Below are 26,971 nucleotides of genomic sequence, written 5' to 3' on the forward strand. Positions count from 1 at the left end.
AGTGTATTATACATGTCCTGTAGGAGGTATGAACCAGTGTGTATCTTCCTCCTTCACTTTCAGCTTTCCAATACTATGGTAACATGACAATCAGTATGTCGCTTGGTGGTCCCCTATGAATTCCAGAGGGGTTGGCCACTATAGAGAAGTCCTTTGGATTTTTGCTGAGGGCACTCCCACCAGCACACTTCAGCACAGGCGCTGACTATCCCAATCTCCCATGGGGAAAGAAGCTATTTCTATGTCCCCAGCTGCAAGGGATAGTAAGACCAATTCCTGAAACCACCCAGGAGCACAGTATTCTAATGACATACAACCTGACGTTCCCTCTGGACTTGGAACTCCGATTATTAATTTGTCCCAGTGTTTCCAAGGCAGATTGATTTTATAGAGATGGATTTTGAGAGCTTGCCTCAAGGCATGTCTAATTTCAATATATGGCTAAAGACTGAAGCTGTTCTGGTGGCTGAGATATTAGAGATATCTGATAGATATCTCTATCAGATATCTATCTGATAGAGATATTGTGACAAACTCTGACAGATATACATGGATAGCCCAGCATCTTTATCCCTGCAAGCTACTACCAGCAGATAACTGGGTACAGCTACATCAATTTCCATAACTTTAGTTCTGGCCATTATACTTTATTATCTGAAAAAGGCAGAGGGTGAAATTTGCTTTTCCTACCATTATCTTTTTCCCAGGCACCTTTTATTGTGCTCTCTTGTCCCTGAGAGGAATCCTAGGATCACTTACTGATGAGTGTAAATCAGAAACGCTGTACTTATTGAAGTTTATTAATGGAACATTACTATTGGCAGTACCATGAAAGAGTAGAAAATGAAACATTTCTAATTGGAAGAGATGCTTCCTAGAACAGTAAAAATACTTGTTTTCTAAGGAATGCCTTTTAATGCATTGGAGCCTGGGCAGTGGAAGGGGACAATGACAGGGGCTACACTTTGCAGCCAGTGAAATTCATTAGTGGATTTCCCCAAGCATTTCAGTATCTTACATTTAATTAAATATGGTAATTTAAACCCCGAGCACCATTCAGTCATATCTTGCGGTGATAAGCAATGAAGCATTTCATTCCCTCAGATAGATTAACAGATTGACTGGAGTTCAAAATAGGTTTTTAGTGTCCCAACAGGCCTGTTGTATCCAAAACCAACAGAGCTACTCAAAGTGTATCCTTTATCCTAGCGCTAGTACTCTGCTAGAAATCCAACCTCGTTACATCCACCCTCTGCTATGACTGCCTACCAAAGGGTCACTGTGATGGTTTCTGGTATCTCAAGGGTGGGTTTTTCTACACACATATGTGCTTGAGAAAAGATTTTAATTTCAAGCAGTGTTTTTGAGTAAATACTGGTGATAGTGTGTGTGTATATATATATAAAAACATAATTTAATATATATAATATAATACATTTTTTTATCTATATATAATTTAAGTAAATCCAGACTCTGATTGGAATGATTTGCTTTCATGTTCTTATACAGATGAATGATACCCAAAGGGGTTATGTAGATTTTCTGTTCTCATGAACCTGCTATAACGGGACTTAATGGTTGAACTATCCTTATCCTTCTGTCTTGCCTTCATCTGTTCTGCAAGATGGCAAGACAAAAACATGTGTTTAGTATTTTCAGAGCTGCAATACAAGCTATGGTGTGAAGGCTTGAACTAAGTGCTCATATAGGGAATAGGAAAATGGTGCTTGCAATTAGCACTGAATGAAATGCGCAGGAACCCAAAAAGCCACATTTAGACAAAAGCTCAGTGACTGCAAGCAGAGATCTTGTGTGTTCAAATAACACCGGTACAGTCTCTTCCCTGGATGCTTTGGCAACATATGTGTAGTTGAGATGCCAAGTGGTTTTGGTGAAATCATGGGACACCCATCCCTGGCAGTGTTCAAGGCCAGGTTGGACACAGGGGCTTGGAGCAACCTGCTCTAGGGGAAGGTGTCCCTGCCCATGGCAGGGGTTGAAGCTGGATGAGTTTAAGGTCCCTTCTAACACAAACCAGTCTGGGGTTCTATGATTTGGGTTGGAAGGGACCTTAAAGATCATGCATGTGAAGCCTGACTTTTCTGAAGTGGCTCCCTGCTTCCCAGAAGGGAAGGACAGAGCAAATATATCTCTCCTTTTCTGTGTCAGATACACCTTCTCTGTGCTCTTTTGGTGCAGCTTCTCCAGCTCTGCTTTCACCTTTGCTCTCAGGAGCTCCATAATTGCAGAGGCCTGGGAGCTGGGGTGAAGCTGGCTGTGTATCTAACCTTGAATGGCTTGTACTCTTCTATACAGAGCAATTTTCCCTCCAGCTACAAGAAGATGCCTGAAAAATCTGACAAAAGAGCAGGAAAGAAAGGGAAGGGCAAGCAAAGGTTAGTTTGAGATATTAAGCAATTCACCCACATTATAATACCAAGGTTTTTTTTTTTTCCCCTGAAGAAAACTTCGTAGTGGAAATAAAAGCAGATGTCTTCCTAAATTATTTTAGACTGCCCTTTTCTTTGCAAGGTTGTCTCTTTTTGAAATGCTGCTGAAAGCCCTTATAAAGCTGTTAACACTGAGGAAGAGCATGTGCTTCAGTAAGAGCAGATGAATTTTAGCCTCCTCCCAGCCCCTGATGTAGGACTCCTGTTGAGGGATGACTCTTCTCCAGCAATATTTTCTTTTGAGGCTGAAAAGATGTTTTCCTCTAACCTGATAACCCCCAGAAGTCACATTGACTTTGCTATTCATACATTGGTTCAAGTGTGTTTCCAAACTTTCGCAGTGCAAAAGTGTGTGATTACTGCAGCATTTGATTGCATAGTAGTGTGTTACTGTCCCTACCTGGGAATAGTCAGGGTTGCTAATATTAGCCATCTTCTGGGGATCTCTTGCACTGCCATTTACTGATTACAGGGATTCATGGGGATCTTCAGCTGTTGGTAGTAATTACAGAGTATAGTGCCCAGAGTGCCAAGCCAGGATCAGAGGTCTGTGTTTGCGCAGCGGTTAACACATAGGGTTTTTTCCTCCCCCTCCTTCTCTAGATGCTGCTGGATCCAATGCTGTGATTACCATAATGTGGCAATGCAATCACATGTACAAGCAAACTCTTCATAAGCATCTCTTTTCCTGCTATGTTATTTAAGATTGGAAATGAGAGGGAGTTGGGAGAGGGGGAATGTGCCTGCTAAATGACAACTCTCTTAGCTTGTTTTCATGGTGATGAGACTTAATGAACTACAGGAAGAGATCATCATTTTGTTGGCAGCAGGATAAGGGCAAAGCTAAAAATTGTCACATCTGATGGGTATCTTTGGAGCAAACATGAAAACCCATTAGGGACAAACACCTGGAACAGATGCAGGAGACTACACTGATGTCTTAGAACATTAAATTTCTCTTGAAGAGTGTGTAGAGAGAAGCTTCTCTTCAGTCAAGAGAGAGCATGTATTTTCCTAACTAAACCAAGTACTTTGCATGGGGATCTCTTTGGCATCCCCTTTGGAAAGGTATTTGTAAAATGTCATGGAAGCAGCTTGTGCAGGAGGCCAGCTTCATTACAAAGTCAAGTAAGGTCAGAGTTGTCAAAGGATAAAGAAATATAGAATGTATAATAACGCAGCAATGGTTCGTGAAGTGATTAATTTGTATTTTATTTTCCCCAAAGTGTCTTTACCCAAGCCTTATAAAATGCCCACTTTTTAAATACACTTCAGTCTTGATTTTTCATGGAGTTTAACTGAGGAGCACCTAACCCATTCACAGAAGCTAATATATACAAGAGGTGAAATCCTGTCTCCCCTGAAGTCAAGGACAAAACTCCCATTAACTTCAATGGGGCCAGGATTTCATTTCCTATGTTGCCCAGTAGACCAGTGTGGAACAAACGCAGTTGCCTTAGGGATTTTTAATATGCAGCTGACTCAGTTGAACAAAAACTGTTTTACTTGTCTGACATTCAGGTAAAATCACGATCGCACTGAACTTTCTTTTGCCAGTGGTATTCTGGGTATCTGTTAAGGTTGTTGCATACATTCTGCTGTTGGTTGTGCTGGCTGAAAAAGAGAAAACCTTTGAAAAGTAGGTAATAGCTAGTGGAAATGTGTTGGGAAAACAGGCGTAGTTATTTTCTTCCAGGTATTTTTCATTCCTGCAGCGAAAACAGGCAGCAAAACCATCTCTTCAGACTTCTGCCTTCCTTTATTATGTTTTACGCAAAGAGACAGCAGATGCCCAAGAAAGATGGCAAAATAGTTGAAGATGGGAATTCAAAGCAAAGGAGGACTTTATTTCTCCATCATCTCCCACCACATCCGGTTGTGCTCGGTACAACTTTTAGCATTCTCCGAACTGTGTTTATCCCTGTTGGTAGCAGGTCTGATTAGCATCACGTTCCCCCAAGGCTTCTCCAGCAATAAGCCACACTTGCTGGGTGGCTCCCCTGCTGCTCAGAGCAGCCAACAAAGCCTTGTTGACTCTGGCATGTGTTTCTACTTTAGGAGCTGAAAACATAACCAGGAGGTCTCCTTCGCTCTGTCTGGGACTGAACAACAGAGAGGCTTAGAGGCTTGCAGGGTTGACCTTAGAATGCTCTGAACTTGGCTAAAACCAGGAGCATGCCCTGAGCTCACTTTTAGTAAGGCACAGAGAGCTGTTTGTAGCGGTTTTCCTGCCTATTTTTGTAAGCAAGGCAACTGATGGTTAGAGTATCCTGCTTTATGCTGGGCTAGTCTGTATTTACATCTGCTTAAACCACACAAAGGCTGCTTGTATACCCTGATGATTCCAAGAAGGACTGAATCCAAAATGCTGTTTTACCATGCCTGTGTTGGCCCATCTGTTGCAGGCAGCGGATGAACATGACACTGTCTCTCAACAGGGGAGCTTTAAGGACCACAGAGGTCATGAAGCCCACAACCAGCCACCGTACCTGGCTCACTCAGGAGTACCGGAGGCTGTTGGTATGAAAACTTGTTACTTAAACAGACCTATTTTGTGGCAATGCTTTCCCCGATCCCATCAACCTTCTTCATTGAGGGAGTGACAGTACCTGCTCTGGAGTATTCTGAGAAAGAATAGCCATTGACCCTCCTGCCTCTTCAGGGGGATAGTCAGGGAACCTGCCCACGATGTGCCTGTGTGAGAAACACAAGTGAGAAAGGAATTACAATCCATACTTTTCCATCGCGTTGGCCAAGTCGTTAGCTGGTGGGGAAGCACACCCTCCTGTTCAAACACACAGAGCAGAGCTGCTGCTCCTGACAGTGGCTTTTTTGGCGAGGAAATCCATTGAAACAGTTACAAACTCATGTCTTGTGTTCCGTGGCCCATCAAACACTGAGAGTTCACTCTATAGCAGAGCCTTAGCTTAAAGGGTTCCTGTTTGTAGCTCTACCTTCTGCTTTCAACATCCAGCTTTAAACAATAAATACTAATTTTATTTAAATTGGGTTTTAATCTATGAATTCCAGATTGTATTCCCATGGGAGGATCTCCACCCTCCACAATTCCAATATACTTGCACAATTTGGTGATGATGGAAGCTGGTGAGGAGGCTTCACTGATGGCATGGACAACATAGGGTGCTTCCAGATCCTTCAGAAAGAGACTAAAAGATATAAGCAGTAATAACAGTCTAAAGGCCATTTATATTGATAAGTCTTGAACTTTGTTCACTTCAACAGCTTTTTGGGTCATAGTAGGAAGATTTTCTGCCTGCTTGGCAATATCATCTTTATGGTGTTACCAAGCCCCATTCTGACACTGGAGGCAAATCCTTCCACTGCTTTCAAAGCGAATGGTAATGCTTCCTCTGAATGGAATGAAATTTCCCTGGAGAAGGAACCAGCTCAGAAAGGTCAATGTGATTCATAAAAATTGCTTTCTTTTCTCCTTTCTTAAACAACTGGTACCTTCAGGGGCTTTCCTAGCCTGCTGTTGAGCAGGAGACTCAATTTTCAACCAAGATCCTTGGAACACAGCATCTGTTATGTTCCTACAGCACCACGTGCAGGGTTTAGACCTCTAGCTAGTATTAATGTAACACCAATTATGGAAGAATAAACAAATATCCATCTGTGACCGTAATTGAACATTGCAAGTCAGTTGCATGTTCAACAGTTACTAGTTCTATATGCAAACAGATGCAAACCTGTGGTGACTGCATCCCCAGAAGCCAGAAATGAACAAAAGGCTCTTGTTGTTAGCATATTTTCTATTATCATTACTACTTTTACTCCAGTAAGAATAGGATTTTGGCCTCAAAACCCTGCATCATCCAGTTAACTTAGATCAGGGTTCATTTTTTACAAACACACAGAAAACAGCTCAGTTTTGTTTTAAATGCTGCTCCAGACCTGGCTTGCAGTAGCAAATTGCTCAAAATCTGATATTAAGATGGTTGCTACTTTACTAATGCCAGCTGGGGGGAAGGAAAGGCAATATTCACTGCGGGTGAAGAATCATTTTGGAGTCCATTGCCCACTGAATGCAGAATCAGTGCCAGCTTTCAATATTCATTAGTGCTATATTTGGTGTTTTGATTGGCTTTTTCGCTTCTAAATCATTTGCAGCTCTTGAGGACAGAAATCTTTGCCCTTTGGCTACAGTATGGTGAGTGTGCATCTGAGTGCTATAGAATTCAGTAGAACTTTGGATATTTGCAAGTGGGTTCCAGGTCCTGATCTGTATTTGCTGCTGAGCTCTTAGGCAGAAGCTCTTCCCTGTGAGGGTGCTGAGGCGCTGGCACAGGGTGCCCAGAGAAGCTGTGGCTGCCCCATCCCTGGCAGCGTTCAAGGCCTGGTTGGACACAGGGGCTTGGAGCAAGCTGCTCCAGTGGAAGGGGTCCCTGCCCATGGCAGGGGTTGGAACTGGATGAGCTTTAAGGTCCTTTCCAATTCAAACCAGTCTGGGGTTCTATGACTGGGTCTTCGGTTGAGGACAATGCAGAATCTAAGTTCCTGTGGATGTCAGTGACCCTGGGAGGAGATAACTACCATAGGTTTCAGTGGTAGTTCTCTTTTGGGACATGTGTTTTGTTTTTGTGGACTTCATCCTTTCCCGTGTGCCATTGCTTAGCAGATCAGTTGCTGCCTGGTTGTCAGGGAGCAGTATTCCTCAGTCCCATTTCCCTGTCTGACCTCTTGCAGGTTTTCCTCTTTTTCTTCGAGGTTTCAACAACTGCAACTGCAATCTTGTAATGCCTGGAAAGCATGCACATACGCGACCCTTGTAGACAAATTCCTCTCTTTATGATAGCCTCTGAGTTCAGAGGTTAAACCAGGGATTCATTTGGCTTGTAAATCCGCACAGAAAAATGCAGTCATTGATCTTCCTGGTCAAAAGTTCATTGGGAAATGTAATGAATCTCAATTTTCATTCTCCGCTCACTTTTTGGCAGCATTCTACTCAGAACCATCACAATAGGTTGTCTCACACATTTGTCATGAGATGCTAATTTGGATTCAACTAAGCTATTTTGTATCAGCTTGTTTTCTAGTGGTTGAGAATGACAAAATGCCAGGATAAAATGAGCAGCCAGCATGCATTCTATGAGCCAGCCAAGGCTATTCCTGTATCTTTGGTCCATCAGATAAGCTCCGTGTCTTCTATGGCTCAAGAGATTCCCACCAGGCATATCCCACAGGGAACAGCTCTTGAATGAGGAGGATCTCCCAAACATGTAGAATGCTTTTGAGCTTGCTTTGCACCAAGAATAGTTCAGATAATTTTAAACTGCCCTCCCCTTTTGAAACTTCCTAGAAACAATGAAGTATTCATGATTAGAATGAATGTTCTAAGGCAATCATACTGAAAGAAAATGAATCCAGATGGTACAAGACTTGCTCCATACTTGAGCCTCGCATGCTCTTTTGTTTTGCTGGAGAGATTTATGCTGGAAAATCCTTGGTTCCACCTATGTGGCACTGATGGCACAACTCAGCCTTTAAACCAAGTCATTAGAGAAGGTTGAGCTGCAGAGGGTTCCCATAGCCAGCAACCAGCTTGAAACTTGAACTGGGGAGTAGAAGAGCATCGCACCTGCATCTGCGTCTTGTGGTGACTCCAAAAGTTGAGTCAACCACAGCCACTGTAGGGCTTTAGCTCGCTGGAGATGTGTGAATTTCAGCCTGTTTGTTGCTTAGATTGCTCTCTTGGTTGAGTGAACTAAAACCCCCACTGCTTGGTCAGCATTTACTTTGATTTTCAGTTATTTATAGTACCCTGATGCTTTCTTTGCACATCAGTCACTGGGTCTGACACATCATCCACAGCTCACACACCCCGATGCTTTCTCTGCGTGTCACTGAGTGCTATCAAACTGAACTGGTGCTCAGGAAAGTCTGGCTGCATGTTGATAGGGAGAGGAGAACGCAGAAAGCTCATGCTCTTGATAAGAGTATTGCAGTGTGTAACGTATTTGAGGGATGTGGTACATGTCAGAAACACCTAGTTCTGAGGCAAGTCAAAACTCAATGAATCTGTTACTTATTATTGTCTCAACATTTGCGGGGGGGAAATGGTCTAATTGTGCTTTTCCAGCATGTCATAAAAACGTGTAAATGCCAGAGCTGGAAGAAGCAACTCCTATTTTCAATGCGATAGCTTCAGTGGGAGCGCTGATGCTGTGTTAAGGACTGCAAGCGAAAGCAGAAGCAAATCCCATTGGATTCATATGGAGGATGCAGTTCTAGTAAAACCGTTCACCTAAATGAACAACTGAAATTTGGGGGCAATCCCCAGCACAAACACAGGCTGGGAGAGAAATCTGTGTTTGGGAGCTTTGCTTGCACTGCTTCCAATCAAACTGATGAGTGCCAGAGTTCAAGATAGGCAAAACATCCTTCTCTGGGTCAGAGCCACTGCTTTAATAGAACTATAAAAGATTCTGTTCTGTGGAGGACACTGCTGAAGAAGGGACCTTTAGAAATTGGTATGTGAGAAACCCATTACTTTTCTGGAAAGCAGTGAAATCCTGTCAATGGGAGCATAGCATGGGTTTGGGAACAGCTTTATGGAAAAGCCATCTAATTGGAATGAATGGGGGCACTAAATCTGAATCAAAGCAGCTCAACTGGAAGAGTAAGGGGATGAACAAAGATGGAGGAGTGAAAAGAGACAACTTCCTTCTCCCAGCTAAAAAAGAGAAGGGTCTGATGAGGTTTTTGTGCTGTTTCTTGAGTTAAATTCTGTTTTCTGGTTCACTGTTATTGCTCTCCCCTTTCCCAAACCTATTCCTTTTATAATAACTTAGATCTGTCAAGTATAATTAAAAAGGAATGATCATCTCTGGTTTGCAATGCAAACCCTTCTGTCTCTGACTGTGTAGCACAGAGTTCTGGCAATTTGGGCTCAATTTCTGGTTTAGCACACAACCTGCATCCACGTCCAAGTTTTTAACTAGGTTAGAATGGTTCTTTAGCATCTCCAGATCAGCACCAGGCTTGGTGGGAGTCGCTGTTATTGATAGTCTCTGCTGAAGTCCTGCTCAACCCTGAATGCTGTGGCATCTCCTTTCTGACCCATCAAACCAATTCCTTGCCTGGAGGAAACCCCATGCTGTGCTTTACCCATCTGCTGCTCACTCCCCTCCTTGTTCCAGGAGCATCACTGTTGGCTTTTGCTTAAGTGTTTTCTCTCTGTTCTACATTGCTCAGGGATGGTTATAGTTAAGGCTAAATATTGCTGTTGATTTATGGGAACACACCATTGATTTAAACATTTTCTCCTGTAATAGACTCAACAAGTTACTACTTACTCTGTCCTCTGGCGTGATTTTACATGTGTTATTCTTTCTTTCTGGCCATGGTTTCTCCAGCTAATTGCATAAAAGGCCTTGTCAGGAGAAATAAAAAATTGCTCTTTGGAGGAAAAAGGAGCATTTAACTCTTTTCAGGGTAAAAAAAGATGTGGGCTGTGTGCAAGAAGCAAAGGGATGAATGAGGGCTGTATGCGGAGGGATAGCAGAGTGTTCTGCACAGAAAGGGACAAAAACAAAGGGTGGGGGAGCCCTTTAAAGAAATAAACCCCTTGTTATTTTGGAGTTCTTGCCTGTTTCTGTGATCTTTCCTGACGTGGGTTCTCTTAAATCGCGGCGTTGGTTTATTTGAGGTGTCTTTGCTGCAGCGTTTTCTTCCCTTTAGTCTGTGTGTGTTTTAGCCCTTTGAAAAACCACTTCCAGAAAAAACGGCCTACTCAAATACAGAATTACTTATAAAGCAAGGTTAATTTCCACAGGCTTCTTGTCATCTTTAATGGGTTTGGACAGAGACATATTCCAAGCGATGCTTTATCTGAGGTCCTGATCCTCCAAGCGTTTACTTGCATGTGCGATAGTCATGCATGGAAGTGATTCAGTGGAATGTCTCGCAGGGAGAAGTGTTTGGAGGTTTGGGAACTTTATTGTTCTGCATAAATATTCAGCTTTAAAAATGTAAGATCAAATGTTGTGGGGCCAACAGTGTGCAAGGAGAAACACTCCCATGGAGGAATGAGTGGGAAAGGTTTGTGGGGAAAGGTGATAGCCTTTATTACAGTAACTATAGTAATTAGATGGTCTTTTGGGTCCTCAATGCCTGCCTTAGATCTGAAATGATAGAAGTGAGCTTCAAAGCCAAGTAATAGTTGGGAACAGTTGTTGGAGAGGACAGACCTAAATGTGGGCTGTGGTAATTCTCTCTGATAGTTTTATTACACATAGCATTATTGGCCAGGAAAGGTAGACCTTTGGCTGACCTAGTACAGTTGTTCTTAAGCTTCTTGAGTTCTTACAGTGAAATGGTCTGTTCTGCTTTGTCATGAAGCTATTTTACCTTTTCAAGGATCCTCCTGGTCTTTTAAGGATAGCAATAGGTAATTAGTGTACAGGGAAAAGAAAAAGGGAATCTCTGTTTTCACCTTCAGGCAGACATGAGTCTGAGCCTTCTTTGCCAGGATTCCTGGCTATCCTGCTTCCTGCTGTAAAAACCATAAGGTGGAAAAGAGGAAAAAGAATTTTTTGATCTATTGTTACCTTTGAAACCCTGACAAATTATTCCTGGTTTAAAAACAGCAATAGGTTTTTCTTCTTGAAAAGAGTGGGAGATGTGGGAAGGCAGCACTGCAAATCACTGCTAAACTGTTGAATGACAACAAGAGGCAATATGGGCATGAATAACGCCAAGGAGAAACCAAATGATTTAATAGTTCCTATACTGGCTTCAATTAAAAAATAAAAGGGAAAACTCGGCACAAACATTTGGCAATATCACCACTCACACAATGTTCTGGTGCTCTGATTTTACATGGCCCTCCCTACCCTCAAAGAGTATTGCCAAAAGCTTTCTCAGAGCTCAAATCTGAATTAACTCAGCACTGGGAGAAATTGCTTTCTGAACTCCTTTGCAAGAGCTAGTACCATCCAACCTATGCTGAAAGCTCAGAAGAACCTAAAGAAGACAAGTATTAAGCTTACCCACTATGGTATGGAAATGAAAGTAAGATTAAAGGGACTGGAAAGCAGATTGTTATAAGGTTACTTGGTGGTTTTTGGCTTGACTGCTGCCATGCAGAACAGCTTCGGCCAGAGCTGCTGGTAAGGCTGGTGTGAGGCTCTCTGCAGTCACAGTGGGAGCATCTCCTGGTAGATCCAAGGACACCTGGATGTTCCATCCCTGCCCTTGGAGGGCATGGTTTCTGAACTAAGAGCGAGGCATGTTGTGGTGTCACACAGCAGCCTCAAGTAGCTGTTGGCCTTGTTACTGAGGAATTCATCAGACTGACTGTATGTTCTTGTGTTGGGGTAAAATCTCTGCTTACCAGAAACAGGCCTGAGAAAAACAGAAATCCTGCTGGTTTGCTTCTCTGCAGAGAAGATCTGACATTGAACGCTGCACCCATGCTTTGTTTCCTAGGTCTAAGCTTCTTTTCCTGCCTTTCCTTCTCTTTTGGACTGGTTTATCATTCCATGTTTACTGGAGCTGTGAAGCCAAGGGGCTGTCTCACAGGTGAAAGGCTGCTCCCCCTCTTTCATTGTCAGACTGTCTCCAGGCTTATTTCCAGTGTTAGCTTCCTGTTGACTGTCTACAGCCTTTGGAGGAATTCAATGCAGCTGGAAGGACAGTGGGTTGAGCAATCCTTCCTGCAGAGGAAGAACTCCCCTCAGGGCCCAGCACCACGAATGGAAGACTTGGCTGATGGAGTAATGGGTATTCTGGAGCACACAACTCTCGTTAAACACTCACTTGTTTTGACTTTCTTCTATCTTTCCCTTCTCTTTAGAGCAAGGTCAGAAATACAGAAGCTGGCTCAAAAAAAGGCCAGGTCAAATTCTCCTTGTGTTTACTGAATTCCTTACCTCTGGTCAGCTTATCCTGCCTTCACAGGATACCAAGTCCTGATTCGAATTGGCAGTGCTTCCTGTGCTTAGCATTAGACTTAAGAGGCTGAAACAATTATGGCCAGTTTTAAGCAAGATTATTTCAGCTCAGACTAGAAGCTTTGTGAGAATAGCTTTCCTGCAGAGTCAGCCAGAAGGAATCAACAGTACTTTATTAACACAAGATGAATTCTGTAAAGAGGAAAATAAAGCATGCGATTTTCATAGCAAAGCCAGCCAAAAGAAATAACTTGCCCTCCAACATCACAAGTTTCTTTGGGGTTTGGAATGCAGCAGAGAGAGCATTTTGTCCTGTGGGAGTTGTTTATGAGAAATCTGAGCAATTGCTTTTGCTTCTTAGAAGTCAAGGTGTTAGCTGAACAAAATGTGTCTCTGGATGGGAAAGAAGGCTGTACAACTGGCCATGGCTGCTTTAAAGTGTTTTGCCCTGGTCCATCCCTTGAACTTGAAGATAAGGCTTTGGGGAGGGTTGGGAAATGGTGCCCTGGGCAGGTTGAGCACTTGGAGAAGTGTCACTTGCACCCAGGCTCTGTGTCGGCTGTCTCAGGAACCCTTCTCCTTGTTCTGCTATGGTTGTGCTGGTGCTGTATTCCTTCTGCCACCACCTGACTGTGAAAGGTACTTGAAGGGTTTCAAGGGTATTAGCACTCTCTGAAATGACTGCGCTCTCCCTGAACCTATGGCTTATGTGCTGGATGGATAGCTGTGTGCATGCATAATAAATTCAATGCACTCAGGGCATGCCAAACTCCCTGCACGTGCTATGCAGCATTTGCACCCTTTATGTCTGTCAGGAAAACTGGGGACTAAAAGCCTGAAAATGAACAAAGAAGCCTTGTGCTTTGATCTAACCTTATTGAAATACTAGGGTAAATATGGCATGTAAGAGTAATACATAACCTTGATGGGATTTTTACCTGGTTTATAACCACTTGCATCATTTCACAGCATGATAAAGATGGATAAATCTGAGGTGATATTGAAGGTGGCACCAGGCACATTTTAGTAGTTAGAACTCTAAATCTGCCTTAGGTCTATGGTATCAGTGCAGCAATACGGCCCAGTCTGCCGTAAGTCTAACTTGCCTTGTTTTTTGCCTCCCTGGATGAAAATGATCTGGATGTGCATACTGTCCTCTCCAACCACTATATCATGGCTGTCCCATTCATGGTTCACTGTTCCCCTGACCTGCTGCCTGGCCATGACTTGACTTTAAGCATTTGTAAAGGACAATGTGTAATCAGCATCTGTCAGGCATCACATTAACTGCTTGGGAGAGTGGCTTGCTACTTCATTTGAGACCAATACTGTAGTGCTGGGCTAACGGCTCTGCACTTCATTGGAAAGCACTTGTGGTGCAGAAGAAAAACTTCAGTGGCGAATAAGAAGCTGAAAATGACACATAGAATGGTCCTAAGTTGTAAAGAAGGCAATCAAACATGGTGATACCTTTTGCTGCTGCCTTTTGCTTGTCCACCCCAAGAGATCTGGTTCTCTGATGTTTGCACAAGTGTTTAAATGAACAATTCCATTATAAATCTGTGGCAATTGCATGCATATGAAAGCAGTCACAGTGCATGAGTTTTCAATGTCCATCCCAATTGGCCTGTGCAGCCTTATCTGAATAAATGACAGTCAGGTGTACACAGTGTAAAACCAGGGAAAAATGGGATTGATATGGGAGAACATTGTAGAGAGTCTGTATGTAGAGTTACACATGTTTACAGACTCATGTTCAATGCTAACCACCAAACAGCTCAGTAGTAAGAAGAATAGTTTAGAATCTCTGCTTTGGTGATTTAAAAAAGTGTGAAGAAAATATAGGAAAATTAGGGATAATCTTGGAGCCCCATCTAGAATTGAATACCTTTTGTAGGGCTCCAGCCGTGCCCAAGTGACCGAATTCTTCTGCACGTCCTACACAGTGGGATGCACTCAAATTTAATCAGTTATAAGCACAAAATGGAGCTTTTTTTATTGTTATTGCTCATTTACATGATGGTTTAGTAATGTGCTTTTTAAGCATTTCTTTGGTAGGGAGGGCCTACAGGCATAGGAATGTCCTTTGGGAATTTGGAGCTGGACTTGCAGCCCATACTTGCGGTAGAAGCAAAGCGCCTGAATATCAGTAACTTCCTTCTACCAAAGTGGTGCAAGAGGTAAGGTGGTGTGGGAAGTGCAATTTGAAGGGCAGGTTTACTCCCTTACTGCATCTTACACTACTTTTGTATGTGTTTTTGCAGTACTGGAGATTTAAATGCATTGTTTCACAGGCCTGTATAGAGGATCAGTTGTCTGGAAAGGCTTTATTATAGGATAGCAGAGCTCCCTCAGGCAAAGAATGTAAAGATTAGGTTTTGACAGGGATGAAATACAGGCACATACGTGGGAGAGGCTACAATCAGCTGCTCCCACCTTCATTCCCACTGGTTCCCAGGCCTCCTGCAACTGCAAACCTTGCAATACATGAAGAATAAACCCATGATTATACGTGATTTCCCAGAAGAGGATCAAGGTGAAATATTTTGGGCATAGCATTACCCCCTCTGTTGCAGCTTAGAGCTGAACCCATGATGGGAAGCACATGTATGCAATAGAAAAGATGGCAGAGCTCCGGCTATGGAATTTGCTCCCTTGGAGCAATTGTATTTTGACTTGGAATACGGTGAGGACTCCTGCAGCTACACAGGCTGCAGCCTTTAACTTATAGCCATGCTTTAAACCAGTATCTTCAGAAGTGGCTGCTGGATTAGAATGCTTTCTAGAAAAATCTGTGGGAAAGAGGCAGTCTCCCTGTGTGATGGGGAGCACAAAACAAGAGCAAACTTCCTGTCCAACCACCAAAGGATTACTGAGTCAGTGAGATGCTCTATGAAGAGGGAGGAGAGTATCTGAACAGATTTTAGTTGAGGGTAATGCAGTTTCCTGGGTTAGGTAAATACCTCAGTAAAAATCCTGAACCAGCTCTTTTATGGTTCTACACCTTTTGCCCAAGTCAAACAATATTGTATTTGGTATGGGCTCTTACTGAATAGTACTGTGTTGATGTAGTTATTCTGTACAAGTAGAGCCTAAGGAGAACTAGCAGCCCTCCTGATGGGCACTGTTAAATGTCTCTTATTCAGCCTAGGATGGTAACTTGGAATAATGCTCTTGCTTAAGCCCTAAGGATGCCTGACACAGCAGACAAAACACAGCTAGTTTGTGGTGCTAATAGCTGGGCGAGTGTAAAGTCATGTAGTATAAATAGTTATAGTTTGTGTTGTGTCTGCACAGGGCTGAAATGCACCACGACTTCAAAGCCCTGGGCTCTGACCTGGGTAATAAACCCAACCTATTCGATGGAGTCTGACTGATCTTTCCCTGTGCTGAAACACATTGACTCTGGAAGAAATGGATGAGCCTCGGGTTCCAGGCAAGCTCCTGTTCTGCCCATAGAAATGCTACCTTCCAATCTTGTCAGCGCTAAGGCATGATTCAGTCCAAGGATAGGATACGGTCAGATGAACTTTAAGGCTAACTTTGTATTGAGAAGAGTTTGCCTAGATGCTTACCAGCCCATGCGGCACACTGCCCACCTGACAAAGTGCTAGTGCTCTCAGGGGAGATAATCAGCTCAAAGAAGAACAGAAGTCATGCTTCATGTGCCCTTGACGTGCTTGACGATGCCCCAAACTGAAGGGCATAAGTTCATTCTATTTAAATGCCTCTGGATGTTTTATTAACCACCCAAGAACCCACTTTCACTGAAGTTGTGCTCTCGATCTTAGCGGTACCTTGTGGCAGCTGAATTTGAGTCTAATTGTGTATTTGATGGTTGACTCAAAAAGAGATGAGCTGTTTCGTCCAAGGTGAAGGTGATAGAGGGCAAGGAGAAAGGAGACTGGAGGGAAGTGCTCTTAGAGGTGTGCCTGATGTTAGCCCCATTTCCAATGTAAGCCTGGATTTCCTATGCTAGATGATGCAGGTCTCTACATGCGGAATTCACTTGGAATTCAGCACTTAAGTAACTTGTCAACAGCTTGTTAAAGATGTTGGCGTACTGATGCCAGAACGCCCTGAATCAGCCTTTCTGCTGCTATGGTCCCCAGTGTGTAAACTCTGAAAACCCCACTGCCAGTGAGAACAGTGAAACAACTGGATTTCAGAAGCAAATCTATTTTCTCTTCAGAGAAAGAATAACAGGCTGCCATTCCCAGCCACTTGCATGCCTCCATCCTCTCTGCACTCCACCACGACTCCCTTACAACCCAGTCTTTTTCCAGACACCCACCTGAGCTTGCTTGCTGCCGTACACATTTGGGTGCTGCTCTTTTTTGTTTGCCTTGGACACACTTCATGTTTTTTATCAATTTTTGGTTCTAACTGTCCCTATTTTTCCCTCCCCTCGGTTCTATGCCTCTTTCATCCCTCCATTTCCAGTTCTGCCTCTCCAGCTCCTCGTGCCTGTTTCTGCTACCCCTTTGCTCTGCTTGTGTCAGCCCATGGCCCCTTTCTTCACTGCATTCTGCAGAGCCAAGGCTGAAAATGTCTTTTTACCTCCTTTGCTTGCTTCTCCAAAGAGATCATTCTGTGGAGCAAGGGCTGCAGCTTGGGAGCCACTGCTCTGTGCCTCTTGTTCATTTTTATTCTCCTTACTTCTAAGCTTTTCCTTAGTCTTTCTCTTCCCAGAATATCCCTCAAACACCTCTCCTCTGCCAGCCACTGGCTTGTCAGTGCCTTTCTGTCCTTCTACCAGGCACCAGTGGGACTCCTGGTTCTTTTTTCTCTGCCTGTTTCTTGTTCCTGTATTCCAGCAGATCTTCATTCGCTTTGCTTGTTGGAAATGGGGAAAACTGGTTCTTCTACCTGCTCTGTATTAACTTGCTGGGGAATACACCTCTCCCTGTCACAGTGGAGTGAAAAAAACACCTGGGCTGGGTCTCTTCCTTTTCGCCTTGGGATTCATCCACTTCTTTCCTTCTTATTGATTAGGACTGTGTTATGCTGATCAAACCAAGCACAGATCAGAAGGTGGAGCGGGCGCCTCTGGCCAAGCACAGTAGGTATCTAGCTGGATTACTGGAGCAGAAACCAGCTCTGAGGTGAAAATCAGGCCCTAGCTATCAGCTATACCCCATTTGTCTGTTTCTGCCTGTGGTAGGACTCTGCTCGAGACAGGGATAAAGGAAGTGCAGTGTGGGAGAACTGGAACCAAGCACCTCCATTGAACAGGGCACACTGCTGCAGCATTTGCCAGCAACAGCCCAGTCTGTTCTTTAGGATGTGTAGAGCTTATTGCTGCTGGCAAGTGAGAGTCCCGGAATGCAACTGTTTGTGTCTGTGTGAGTATCTATGACAACAAACAAACCACGTTTGGGAAGTGTCCTTGAGGGTATCAGTGGGGGGGTTGCTGCATTATGTTGGTAACACTTAGCGTTTCCAGACTCTTAATCCCCAAGTATTACTACAGATGGGTACGAGTACTTGAGCAGAAAGAACTAATTAGTTACAAGACTGTTTTTCCTTGTTTGCAAATGGGACCAACTCAGAGTAATGCTATTTACTTTAGCTGATTCCAGACTTCCAGATAGACAAAGGAGTGAATATTTTTAGGAGCTTTAATGCTAAGCAGGAGGCTCAGGCTCAAGGCCAAGGGACTGTGGGTATCTGTGGGTCACTTTCAGCCACGTGAAGGCAGCAGAAAAGGGAATCTAACCTGAGCTTGTTGTAACAGTCAGTGTTGCTTCTGCAGTGCTGCAAATCACAAAGCAGGCAGCAAATGAAGCAAGGAATTCATCCTACAGAACAGTGGTCAGGATGGGCAAGAATAGAGCTAGAAGGGCCAGCAGGATAGGACAGAGGAACTTGTCCTTGTACTAACATTGAGGTTTTGGTCCTCTGATTTCTTCTTGCTGAGCGGCAGCTGTACCCCCAAATGCCTGTGCTGAGGCTTAGTGCTTTGGCCTTACTTGCTGCATCCAATCACTCCCATGTCCCATACTGTGCTCTGGTGAGTGACAGAGGGAGAATAAAGAGGTGTCCTGTTTGTATGTGCAGAACTCCACCTATGGCTGTCTACACAGCACACTGCCTAACCTGCTGGAACTGGGCCTGTGATGGGGAGGCTGTGGATGCCTATAAAATACCTGGAAAAGATATGCATCAAAAGAGGGACTTGGAAAGCCCAATGACTGGGCATGGGGGGGAAGGTCATGCAAGACCTGCTTCCTGTCATCTATTGGTGGCTTTTCTGGAGCTTCCTGGGGAATGTCTCTCAAGTATTCTAACCCCTGATGAGTAACCTCATCTGGGTTCTTCTCTCTGTGAGCAGCTGTGCACTGCAGTGCACTGGGCAGCAACTGACAGCACCAAAACAGCTGGAGTCATGTTCCACCTCTGGTTTTAGCGCTTCCCCAGTGTCCCTGCTTGACACTATCCATTACAAAGCTCTGGTTCTCAGCTGGTCACAGGTTTGTCAAGCTATTAACTATTTGGACTGAAAGCTTAGATGTTTGGTGTTCAGTTTACAATATATATGTCTGAAAATAAGGGCTCAAATGGATCCGGTTTTCCCAGGATGGAGACAGGTTAAAGGCATAATTCTGCTTATGCTAAATACAAGAAAATGTCTAAATAAAGCTCCTTTTGCTCCCAAGATTTAGAACGTAGAGTTTTTTCTTGCCCTGTGGAACAGCAATGTCCTTGCCGTCCCTATAAAAGTCCTGCTTTCACAGGCTGAGCAAGTAGGCTCTGAACAATCCTGCTCTTGGTCCACAGCCACTGGAGTGTTCAGGGCTTTAGAGCTGGAAACTGCAGAGACAGAAACTGGGGCTGAAATGGAGTGGGCAAAAGGTTAAGTCCTTCTGGGCAAAGTGATTTAGAAGCAAGCAGGTTGAGAAGTGGAGGAGGACAGACTGGTCTGGAGAAGAACCATGGTCATTATGGCTTTGCTAATGTGTGACTGTTCAGATCTGAATGAGCTTTTAATGTTGCTAATGCATAATTTATATGCAAGCATGGCAAGACGTGTGCAATGCAAGTCATGCCTGATGAAGAGATGAAGATGTGCTTGCAGATGCTTGAAGTTCTGAGCATTCCTCAGGATGCTGAGGAAATCACAAAGCCCAAAGTGCCATGGCACTGAAATAGTTTATGCCCATATTGCACTGGTGCTGACCTGCCTGGAGAGCAAGAATATGTGTTTCTGCCTGTGACACCCTTGAGAAAGCCCTGATATTGATAAAATTCCTCAGAAACAAGTGTCTTATTCTATGAATCCTCCTGGAAGGTGATGGGAATCTGCTTAGAATGAGGCCTTAGCTGTGTTAAACAGTATCAGGACCTGACCCTATTTTCAGCAACAAAGTCAGGAAGCCAACTATCATGGAAAAGAGAGATCATCCAGGGAAGATCACTAATGACTTTAGGACTTGAGATATCTGCATATTAATCTGGAAGGGAATAGTAGCGTTTGGAAAGCTGATGAAGAGTGCGCTTATGCAGCATCAGTGCACTTGGTGATTAGATGAGGATGACTTCTTATGTTGAAAACTCCCTGAGAAAGTTGTTTTTCACCTGTGATATATTAAGAATCTTCTTTTTGTTCCTTCATTATGTCAAACTTTGACCGTTCAATGCACGAAGTTAAGGGTCCGCAGCAGTCCTTTGCATGTGGTTTTAATCGAAGTGTAAATGTAAGGAGCCTTACAGAACTGGAAAGCCAACACGTTTCAGAGTTTATGGTGATTTAGGAAGCAGATCTTGTGATCAATGCCTCTCTGGAGGCATGACACCAGGGTTCAACTGGTCTTACTGTTTCAGATACCTGCCACTGAGATTTATATGTGCTTCACTAAGTATGAGAATATATGAATCCAGGGGCTTCTGGCTGATCCCCCCCTTCAAGCCATCAACCTGCCTCCATTCATGGCAGCACACTTGTAAATTTATAGCATGCACTGAGTTAGGCAACTTTGGCCACTGCACAGAAGCTTCCAGAGGTGTCCCCTGTCTCCTGTAAATCCTTAGGCACCCAATGAAGTAGATTAACTGCAGATGGATGTAGGAAGTTGTCCCTCCTTTGGAATTCGAGGCTTTCACACTTTTTAAGAGGACAGTGTGATGTTCCCATAGGCAACAAAGAAGGACTGAAGGTGCGCTGTTTGTTTGCTGTTGAATGTAGCTAGATGATGCCAAACAATGGGAAAACAGGTTGAAGAAATGTGGGCTCCTTTCTCTCCTGCCATATACAAACCATCCTTCTGCTTATGATAACTTATTTTCCCTCTGTTTAAAGAAACCTGGTGGGCTATTTGCTCTGGTACTCCTCCGGTAAGCCCAGTGATGCTTTTACATTCCATTCTGTTGCTTGCTCCAGCCCTGAAGATGTCTGCCAAAATGAGTCAATAGAGAAGTACTGAGTGGAAGCTTTAAGAATGTGTTAGGAAAGGCTTGAACACTACCCGTTAATGTTTACAGCTCCTAATTATGTTAATTAATCAGTCCTGGAGGTTGTCTCACCCAGGAGCCCAAAGGCAGGGGTTTAGTTCCCACAGATGTACTTGAACTCATCAGCGTGGCTGCTTGCAGCGAGGAGCTCAGCATGACCAAGCTGCCAGAGCACTGATGATGGTCCTGGGCAGGTTTTGCCATGTGCTGTCACGGCTCTGTTGGATTTTGAAGCTAGCTTTGACTGTGTACACGAGGTACAGTCCAACATCTGGGAGCAGGCTTTAGCCATGGTCAGGGAGATGGATGTTAAATGTAAGCTGTTTCTGCACAATGGCCTGTCGGCTTTCGGAGAGCACTTTGTAGCAGCACTGACTGCTAGGATATGGAGATTGCTGCCTTTGCAGAATCTGAAGTTGTTGGCTCTGTCAGGAAACAGAGATGAAATGACTGATAGACAAAATGGACGTTGTCTCCTATTAATGTATCTGTAATTTTGCAGGAAGACCAAGTATTTAGGCAGAGGAAGACAGCCATGCCTGTGCCATCCTCTTTCAGAGCTTTGTGTCCCACAATTCAGGGCTTGTCTTCACTTCCAAGGAAAACGAGAAGACTCAGAGAAGAGACACAACCCAGACTGGCTGTAAGTGTTTCAGAAAGAGCTTGTTTTGTGCTGTTCCCTGAAGAACTTGGTTTGTGTAGGCTTTCAGTGCACAAAGTACAAGAGGACAGGAGAAGACATATTCAAGCCCAGTGAACAGGTAAGGACAGGAGAAAACCATGGTGCAGATAGACCTCTTTCTACTTTAGTTCTGCTCATCCTCCTCAGATGGCATTTCAGACAACCACTTCTCCCCATTTGCAGAATATCCTGATCTTTACGTTGAGCTCGCAGCTGCTTCTGGCAAGTAGTTTCAGCTCCAAGTGGGACACCACTTACAAGTGGCTTGTGAGTGTGTGACAATCCTTTAATGATGACAGGGAGAACAAGTAATGACAATATGGATTAGGTGAAAGAGAGTGGTTCATCATCCATCTACAAATGTCTCCTGTGGGCAGTAACTCCTGTCTGTGCTGAATATAAAGTACCAGACATCAGAGAGGTATTTCTGGTAGGTTCCTACAGAAGAAATGCCCTTGCTGGAGTGGCAGAGAGGAAGGGAATGCACTTTCCAGAGTAACAGGGCATCGTATGGGAAAAGAACTGTGATTAAGGGACTGTGATGTCTCTGGTTGTGTTCCAAGGATTTCCAGACTGGAGCTTGCTCTTTAAGAGACCTGTCTGCCACAGTGCTTCACTGCACTAAACCTGGTTATTAAGCAATTTTCCTATCAGCTGTTTTGTGAGCTGTTGCCATACTGCATAGAGACTGCAATCCGTGTTACTTGGAAAGCACTTCTGGCAGGCTGAGGGCATGAACGATGAGCCAGATGGGACTGAAAAACAACACGGGTCCAGATGGACTTGGAGTGACAATTCCCTCAGAACCAGAGCTGCGTGGGGAGGGCTGGCACTGCTTGGCACTGCCGAGGTTCATCTGTCTCTGTCCTGTTGGCAAGACTTCAGCTGCTGATGGATTGCCTGGCACCTTCTCATGCACGTTAACATTAACTTCATCAAGAGCAGTGCGTACAGAGTGTGAAATGTGATACAGGCAGTACCTGACACAAATGAATACTTGCCCTATTCTGGGGAGTTTCAGTGCAAAACCTCTCTCCCCATTCATCTTCCTCCCGTCTGCCCCTTCCCCACCCTCTGCTACCTAGGGACTCCCATGGACAGGCATATTGGCAGTAAACTCAGCTCAACAAAACAGCCTTGTGGAAAAGGGAAATATAACACGATCACTTCCTATTTCTTTCCCCTTTCCTCTGCATCAAAGCCTGGGCTGGCTGTCAGGAATGTTCCAAATGAATAAATAAAGCGCAGGAACCCCCTGCTTCAGAAGGAGCCTCATTGACTCACCATGAAGCTGGGCCAATTCTTTTCCTGACAGTACTCAAGTCAGCAGGCAGAGCGAGAAGATCATTCAAAGCTAATCAGTAAAGTGTAAACCTATTATGAAAGCACATTTACCCCTCGCCTCCTCCTTCCTCCAGAAAACCAATCCCCAAATCTGTGGGAATAACGCATAACGTACATAAAAGTCGCTATTACTTAGATCCCCTGTTATTAGGTCAGCGATGCCACTGATGCAATGCTCCCCAGAGCACTGAGCATTGGCATATAAATCCTCCAAGAAATCCACAGCGTAATTTGTTACAGCTAGAGGGCATAAGACACATTAGAGCAAAGCCTGTGTATTAGGCTCTCCCCTGTGATTCTTGAGGCTATCTCTGGTAATAAAAACCTCATCTTGATTTCTTATCCTTCGTATTGATTTCTGTCAGAGAAGACTTTTCTTAGACAAAGATGCTACTGTATCTCTCTGTATAACAAGGGGATCCTTCTCTCCTTTTCTCTTCACCCCTTTTAAGATTCATTTTAGGGATGACTCAGAGGAAGATGTGTGATTTGGGAACTGTTGGTAGGTAAAGAGTGGTGAATACTATGATGATGGATTTAGTGTATGCAGTGCAAACCTCAAAATGGGGAACTAGAGAAAAATGGGTTAGGTCTGCAATGGCACAGGAAATTGAAACGAAAACCCCAGCTATGCAACTGCTGTAGCTTAATACAAAACTCTGTTCTTAATGGACGGAATCTGTGGGAATCAAGTGATTGAAATCCAGGCTGAGATGTATATAATCATGGCAACTGTTAATTCTGGAACGCTTGTACTGCAGTATTCATATGGTGCAAAGGGACAAGGCCAAAGAGGAATCTAGAAGGCTTTATGTGAATAATCTGCAAGGCAAATAAGAGCTCCACAGCAGTCAACACAGATAAACTGATGTACGGCAAGGCTGCAAAATGCACAGCGTTCTATCCAAGATAGTTTGTTTTCTCTATAGTAGGATTGCTATAAGCAACTGGAACACTTTCATTTATCTGTTCCTCTGGGTCTTGCTTTATTTTGCTCCTTTAGAACCTATCCTCATAAGAAGCTGTTTGGCTCTTGAAATGACTGAAGACATGCCTGTTCCCTTGTGCAAAGAAGGTGGTAAATCTTTACAGCAGTTCTTACAAGTAGAGAAGTTTAATATGTGCTCATTGCTTTTGTAATCTAAGAGCAGCTGTGCTGAAAGACAATACTTGCTAATTGCATTTCCTAGCACATCCCTTTCCAGTTGGAGGATAAAATATGGAAGTTTGGGTTTATTTTTTTAGTACATACAGCAAAATCTATTCAAAAGAATCTTTGTTCCCCCTGAACTATTTGTTTATTTAATAGAGGATGGAAAATGGGAGACTCTGTCAAAAGGCCTAGTTACAAGAATAATTTATAAGCTACATTTAGCTGTTGATCTGGCAGCCTGGCTTAGTGCAGAGCCAGAATACATCCTGGCAGGTAATAATGTAAATCTGCAGCTCCGGCCCACTCTCCAGCAGGCAGGAGCAGGATACAACTCCTGCTAGTTCTGCAGTGTCTCTGGCAGGTGCCACACAGAACGCTTGGCTCTGCCTGACAAACATGCTGCCATGGGGAGAAATTTGCTGGTTTTAGTAATTCTTTTTAACCTATTTTGGATGCAAGTGGATGTGTCTGCAGGGAAAACGATTCTGGTCACTTAAACAGAAGCCTCCTGGGAAGAGCTCGATGGCAGGGAGCTCACTCTGACTCCTCTCAGCCCTGTAACTCACTGCATCACTCAGCTGGATTCCAATGAACTAAGCTACTGGGTGATGTCCAGCCTTTGCTGAAGCTGATGGCAGCTCTCCCACTGGCTTCACTGGGCGCAGGGTTTTATCTACCACACTGCTACATCATCACAATGGCCTTTATCAATGCGATCTGTCTAGCTTTGGCTTGCTGATTTTGAGAGATCATGATGGACAGTTAGTTTAAAAGGAGAGAGAAACAGTGAGTGTGATCAAACACTGCTCTCACAGCAACAAGTCTGTTATGCCTCTGTGCTATCAGAGATGTTGCTGCACTTGGGCATTCCACATAACTGCATCTGCAGCATCTCTTAAACTGTTTTCTATCAAAATGGTCTGATTTAGCTTAAAACTGCTTTCTGGTTAGCTTTTAATATAGACTGTTTCTGATGGTTGGGTAGAGAAGCAGCTCTGTCTGTGGTTGTTAGACTGAGAAAACAGCTCCCCTCCAGCCTTGTCAATCTCATATGCAGCAGCAAAGCATGTCTGCACAAAGGCTTGTCTGTAAGCAGGGGTGTCCTTGATTAACTCTGTGTGTATATTTTAGTCCCATTTAATACAATCAGTTCCTTGGGAAAAGCACATCTGTAAAGTTATCCAAGGTCAGGTAATGTAGTGCTTATATTCAAACGTCTACTTTAATCTTTGTTAATTTTCAAGTCTAGATGAGATTCAAGACTGCTGAACCTGACAAGACCGGACCAGACAACTTAAAGGTTAGCTAAAGAACTCCTTATAACTTGTTTAATCACATATTTATATGCTGGGATACTGACTATGTCTGCCTATAACTCTGAAGTCTCACATAAAGTTGGGCCCCTGGGCACATGTGGGATATAAATGCAGCAACGAGGTCCCATTTCACTTATAAGGGCTACTGAATAAGAAAGCTCAGCATTTACACTCCACCTGACATCTTCAGAGTCTTTTGTAGGTACATGAGACCAAGGCGGTTTATACATTAGGTAGCAAGGGTTTTGATGAACTGCTCATTCAGCCATCCCTCTCCACCTCCCGTGATTTGAACGATGGCTTCAGCTTCCACCAAATGATCCTCTGGATTGGTTAGGCTTTTGGATGGCTCTGCTGTTACATGTCTCCATGGAATGGATTTTACTTTCAATAATGTCTCATAACTGTCTTTAAAGAGGTTTATGGCTCAGCCTTATTCTCTGGGACACTGACTGTTCTCTGCTAATCTCCTGTAGAAACACAGTTATGGATTCACACTGTCAGTCAGTTCTCCTCAAGCTCTAGAGTTAATTGGACACAATTGACCTGTGTTAGAGAATTGCTATTAGATGAGTAATATTTAGCAAAGGAAATAAGATCTTTCTATTCCTCAGAACATGCTGGGAGTTGTGGGGAGCGGCAGGAAATGGCAGCTCAAGAACTGTGCAGACCCGGCCCTAGGAACAGGGTTGATTTAGGGACTGGGGAAGTGCTTTGTGATAACTGAGATTTGTAAAATCACAGTTCTTGCTAAAGGAGAGCTAGACTGGGAAAAAACATGCTGGAGTTCTGAATGTTAAAAGAGGCAAAAGTGCAAGACAGAAGAGAAACAGCTTTTATAGAAATATAGTGGCAGATCTGTAATAGTTATGTTTGATGGCTTTTTTTCTTAGCAAACACTATATTGTCATATAACCACTAAAACCTGATTAAAGCAGGCTAGTGATAAATAGGGCAGGATCTCATCAGAGCGCGCTCGTGTTTCCAACTGGAAGCTTGCATGCTGAAGGCACATCCAGTACATCAAATGATTAATGGACATGACACTAGTCCACAAGACAAAACCAAGGTCTGTAACATTACCAAGCAGCTAAAGCCACAGAAGCACTGGAATTGTTTTTGCAGAGCAGTTTTATGCAGAGCAGCTGAAATGTTGCTGCTAAATCCTGGAACTTTCTCAACTTACTTTCAGATACCAACCTTCTTGATGGGGTAAATCCTGGAGAAAAACGCTTATATCATAAAACCAGCCTATTAGTACAAGGCTCTATATACTTCAGCGCAAGTACTGCCGTATTAAAATTGCCAGTCTTAAAACTTCTTTGGGTAAAGTAAACTTCCTGAGAGAACTATAGGAGTCAGCACTCGGTTTAAAATGTGTCTGTGCCTAACTCAACTGAGACGTGAAGTTTCACTGAGATCAGCAGCACTACTTAAGTAAAGGTACGTTTGGAGGAGTGTCTTGAAGGTCAGGCCTCAAGTACTTCAGATTCATATTGGCTTGCTGGATAATACCAGCAGCAGGCATCTGGATTGCAGAACCAGTGACATGATGTGATTCGCTATGGCGAATAATTATACTTCTACCTCATGGAAGACTGTGCTCTCTTAAACCTTATGTGTTCAGATAGAGTGTTCCTCAACTTTAAGTATGTTTCTTG

General features: G+C 43.7%; 1 protein-coding gene across 1 annotated transcript in view; it reads right to left on the reverse strand.

Moving 5' to 3' along the window:
* DRC11 (dynein regulatory complex subunit 11) overlaps positions 1–26,971 on the reverse strand; it is a gene marked incomplete at both ends in the record, with an annotated part of 93,075 nt that overhangs the window by 40,567 nt on the left and 25,537 nt on the right. The window contains one exon of the mRNA XM_080632072.1: positions 5,060–5,144. Within this exon, the coding sequence (XP_080488198.1) occupies positions 5,060–5,144 (85 nt within the window). The remainder of the gene's footprint in view (positions 1–5,059; positions 5,145–26,971) is intronic.

The sequence above is a fragment of the Psittacula echo genome, assembly GCF_963264785.1.
Source record: "Psittacula echo genome assembly, chromosome: 20".
Classification (NCBI taxonomy): domain Eukaryota; kingdom Metazoa; phylum Chordata; class Aves; order Psittaciformes; family Psittacidae; genus Psittacula; species Psittacula echo.